This window comes from Callorhinus ursinus, unplaced genomic scaffold, assembly GCF_003265705.2.
Source record: "Callorhinus ursinus isolate GAN/ISIS: 27379988/994484 unplaced genomic scaffold, GSC_fseal_2.0 scaffold1, whole genome shotgun sequence".
NCBI classification, from domain to species: Eukaryota; Metazoa; Chordata; class Mammalia; order Carnivora; family Otariidae; genus Callorhinus; species Callorhinus ursinus.
In genome coordinates this window covers 1,499,736-1,502,759 of record NW_027397063.1, presented here as the reverse complement: position 1 = coordinate 1,502,759, position 3,024 = coordinate 1,499,736, and the positions used below count along the sequence as shown (strand labels likewise).

Here is a 3,024-nt window from a genome sequence, read left to right as displayed (position 1 = left end):
TTTAGTATATTTTTAAGCCACTTCCATTTCACTACATTTAGAGCTGCCTTATTCTTTTTAATGGATATTTATCCATTCTGTCAAGGACGGTCATGAGGCTGTTTGAGTTGCATACAAATGAGTTCTAAAGAAGACTGTGATGTCGTAATTCCCAGTTTTTCTCATCTGATAGCACACACAGATATGTTGCTGTTTATATAAAACGCAGCAGTGAGTTGGAGGCACAGAGGCCATTTACACTGAGCCTTGATAGAAAAGATTGCAGTATTTTCTTTATATTACATAATTACGAGAATATAAAACACTAAGGAAGATATTAAATATTGAATGTATATAAAACTTCTCAAGTCTTTTCAATCTTTAAGTGAGAAAGTTGATTTTCTTCAATTAATTTTTTTTATTTATTAAAAATAAATAGGGCTTGGCCCCACCCCTCAGCGCCCCAGCAGCGCCAGCCGGCTGCCGGGCACACACCGTCCTGCACGCCCGCGCCCTCTGCAACATGTTGCGCGCCGCTGCCCTCGCCGCCGCTGGCCTCGGGCCCCGCCTGGGCCGCCGTCTCCTGTCGGCCGCCACCACGCAGGCGGTGCCGGCCCCCAACCAGCAGCCTGAAGTCTTCTACAACCAGATCTTCATAAACAATGAGTGGCATGATGCTGTCAGCAAGAAAACATTCCCCACCATCAATCCATCCACCGGAGAAGTCATCTGTCAGGTAGCCGAAGGAGACAAGGAAGACGTGGACAAGGCAGCAAAGGCTGCCCGGGCCGCCTTCCAGCTGGGCTCACCCTGGCGCCGCATGGATGCGTCTGACAGGGGCCGCCTGCTGAACCGCCTGGCTGATCTGATTGAGCGGGACCGGACCTACCTAGCAGCCTTGGAGACCCTGGATAACGGCAAGCCCTATGTCATCTCCTACCGGGTGGATCTGGACATGGTTCTCAAATGCTTCCGTTATTACGCTGGCTGGGCTGATAAGTACCACGGGAAAACTATTCCCATCGATGGGGACTTCTTCAGCTATACCCGCCATGAACCCGTCGGGGTGTGCGGGCAGATCATTCCGTGGAACTTCCCGCTCCTGACGCAAGCCTGGAAACTCGGCCCAGCCCTGGCGACCGGAAATGTGGTTGTGATGAAGGTAGCTGAGCAGACTCCACTGACTGCCCTCTATGTGGCCAACCTGATTAAGGAGGCCGGCTTTCCTCCTGGCGTGGTCAATATTATTCCCGGATTTGGCCCCACAGCTGGGGCCGCCATCACCTCCCATGAGGATGTGGACAAAGTGGCCTTCACAGGCTCCAGCGAGGTTGGCCGCCTAGTCCAGGTTGCTGCAGGGAGGAGTAACCTCAAGAGAGTGACCCTGGAGCTGGAGGGAAAGAGCCCCAATATCATCATGTCAGATGCAGATATGAACTGGGCTGTGGAGCAGGCCCACTTCGCCCTGTTCTTCAACCAGGGCCAGTGCTGCTGTGCCGGCTCCCGGACCTTTGTGCAAGAAGATGTGTACGCCGAGTTTGTGGAGAGGAGCGTTGCCCGGGCCAAGTCTCGTGTGGTCGGGAACCCCTTTGACAGCCAGACTGAGCAGGGGCCGCAGGTGGATGAAACTCAGTTTAAGAAGATCCTTGGTTATATCAAATCTGGGAAGGAGGAGGGGGCAAAGCTGCTGTGTGGTGGAGGGGCGGCTGCTGACCGTGGCTACTTCATCCAGCCCACCGTGTTCGGAGATGTGCAAGACAGCATGACTATCGCCAGGGAGGAGATCTTTGGGCCAGTGATGCAGATCCTGAAGTTCAAGACCATAGAGGAAGTCATTGGGAGAGCCAACAATTCCAACTATGGGCTGGCTGCAGCTGTCTTCACCAAGGACTTGGACAAGGCCAATTATGTGTCCCAAGCCCTCCAGGCTGGCACTGTGTGGGTCAACTGCTATGATGTGTTTGGGGCCCAGTCCCCATTCGGCGGCTACAAGATGTCCGGGAGCGGCCGGGGGCTAGGAGAGTATGGGCTGCAGGCATACACCGAAGTGAAAACCGTCACGGTCAAAGTGCCTCAGAAGAACTCCTGAAGAACTGTGCCGACTCCTGGCGGAGGTCAAGGACATCAGCAGCAAAACCAAGAAAAATGACACTTGTACACTAGAAGTCTCGAAAGAGAAATTCTCTCACAAAATCTCTTGATCAAGAAAGTCTCAGGGGTGCCTGGGTGGCTCAGTTGGTTAAGCGACTGCCTTCGGCTCAGGTCATGATCCTGGAGTCCCGGGATCGAGTCCCACATCGGGCTCCCTGCTCAGCAGGGAGTCTGCTTCTCCCTCTGACCTTCTTCCCTCTCATGCTCTCTCTCTACCATTCTCTCTTTCTCTCTCTCTCTCTCAATAAATAAATAAATCATTTAAAAAATAGTGTTTATTTATTTATTAAAAATCAACAGGCTGTGTGCATGAAAGAGTTGATTCCCATTACTCACAGTAGTTAGTGACGCTCTGTAGAGTCCCTGCAAACACTGCATTAGTAACTACTGGACTATTTCTTAGGGTCAGGTTCCTGCAAGCCTCTGGTAGAATGTTTTCAACCAAGAGGCCATTTGTGTTATATGGATTCATTTGCCAACATCCTTGTAAAACGAGCCAGTTTCATTTACACTGAAAACCTGCTCTTCCACACACGACACGTTTATTTGGACACACGTGAGCCAGCCAAGAAGGGCATAACAATTCTCCTGATGCCGGGTAACGTGACTGTAAATTTCTTTGGCTTTCAGCCTCCCAACAGTGCTCTCCACTGCAATTTTTAATTGTTTTTTTTTAAAGATTTTTTTAATTTACTTATTCATGAGAGACAGAGAGAGAGAGAGAGAGAGAGAGAAGCAGAGGGAGAAGCAGGCTCCCAAGGAGCAAGGAGCCTGACGTGGGACTCGATCCCAGGACCCCGGGATCATGACCCGAGCCGAAGGCAGACGCTTAACCATCTGAGCCACCCAGGCGCCCATTTTTAATTGTTTTTTAAAGAATAGTCATCTCATAAA

General features: G+C 50.8%; 1 protein-coding gene across 1 annotated transcript; it reads left to right on the top strand.

Moving 5' to 3' along the window:
• The first annotated feature begins 441 nt into the window (after positions 1–441).
• On the top strand, positions 442–2,353 carry LOC112823858 (aldehyde dehydrogenase, mitochondrial-like). Its single transcript, XM_025871621.2, has one exon. It carries the CDS (start codon positions 503–505, stop codon positions 2,066–2,068), a length of 1,566 nt encoding a protein of 521 aa, XP_025727406.1. The 5' UTR covers positions 442–502; the 3' UTR covers positions 2,069–2,353.
• Positions 2,354–3,024: the final 671 nt, after the last annotated feature.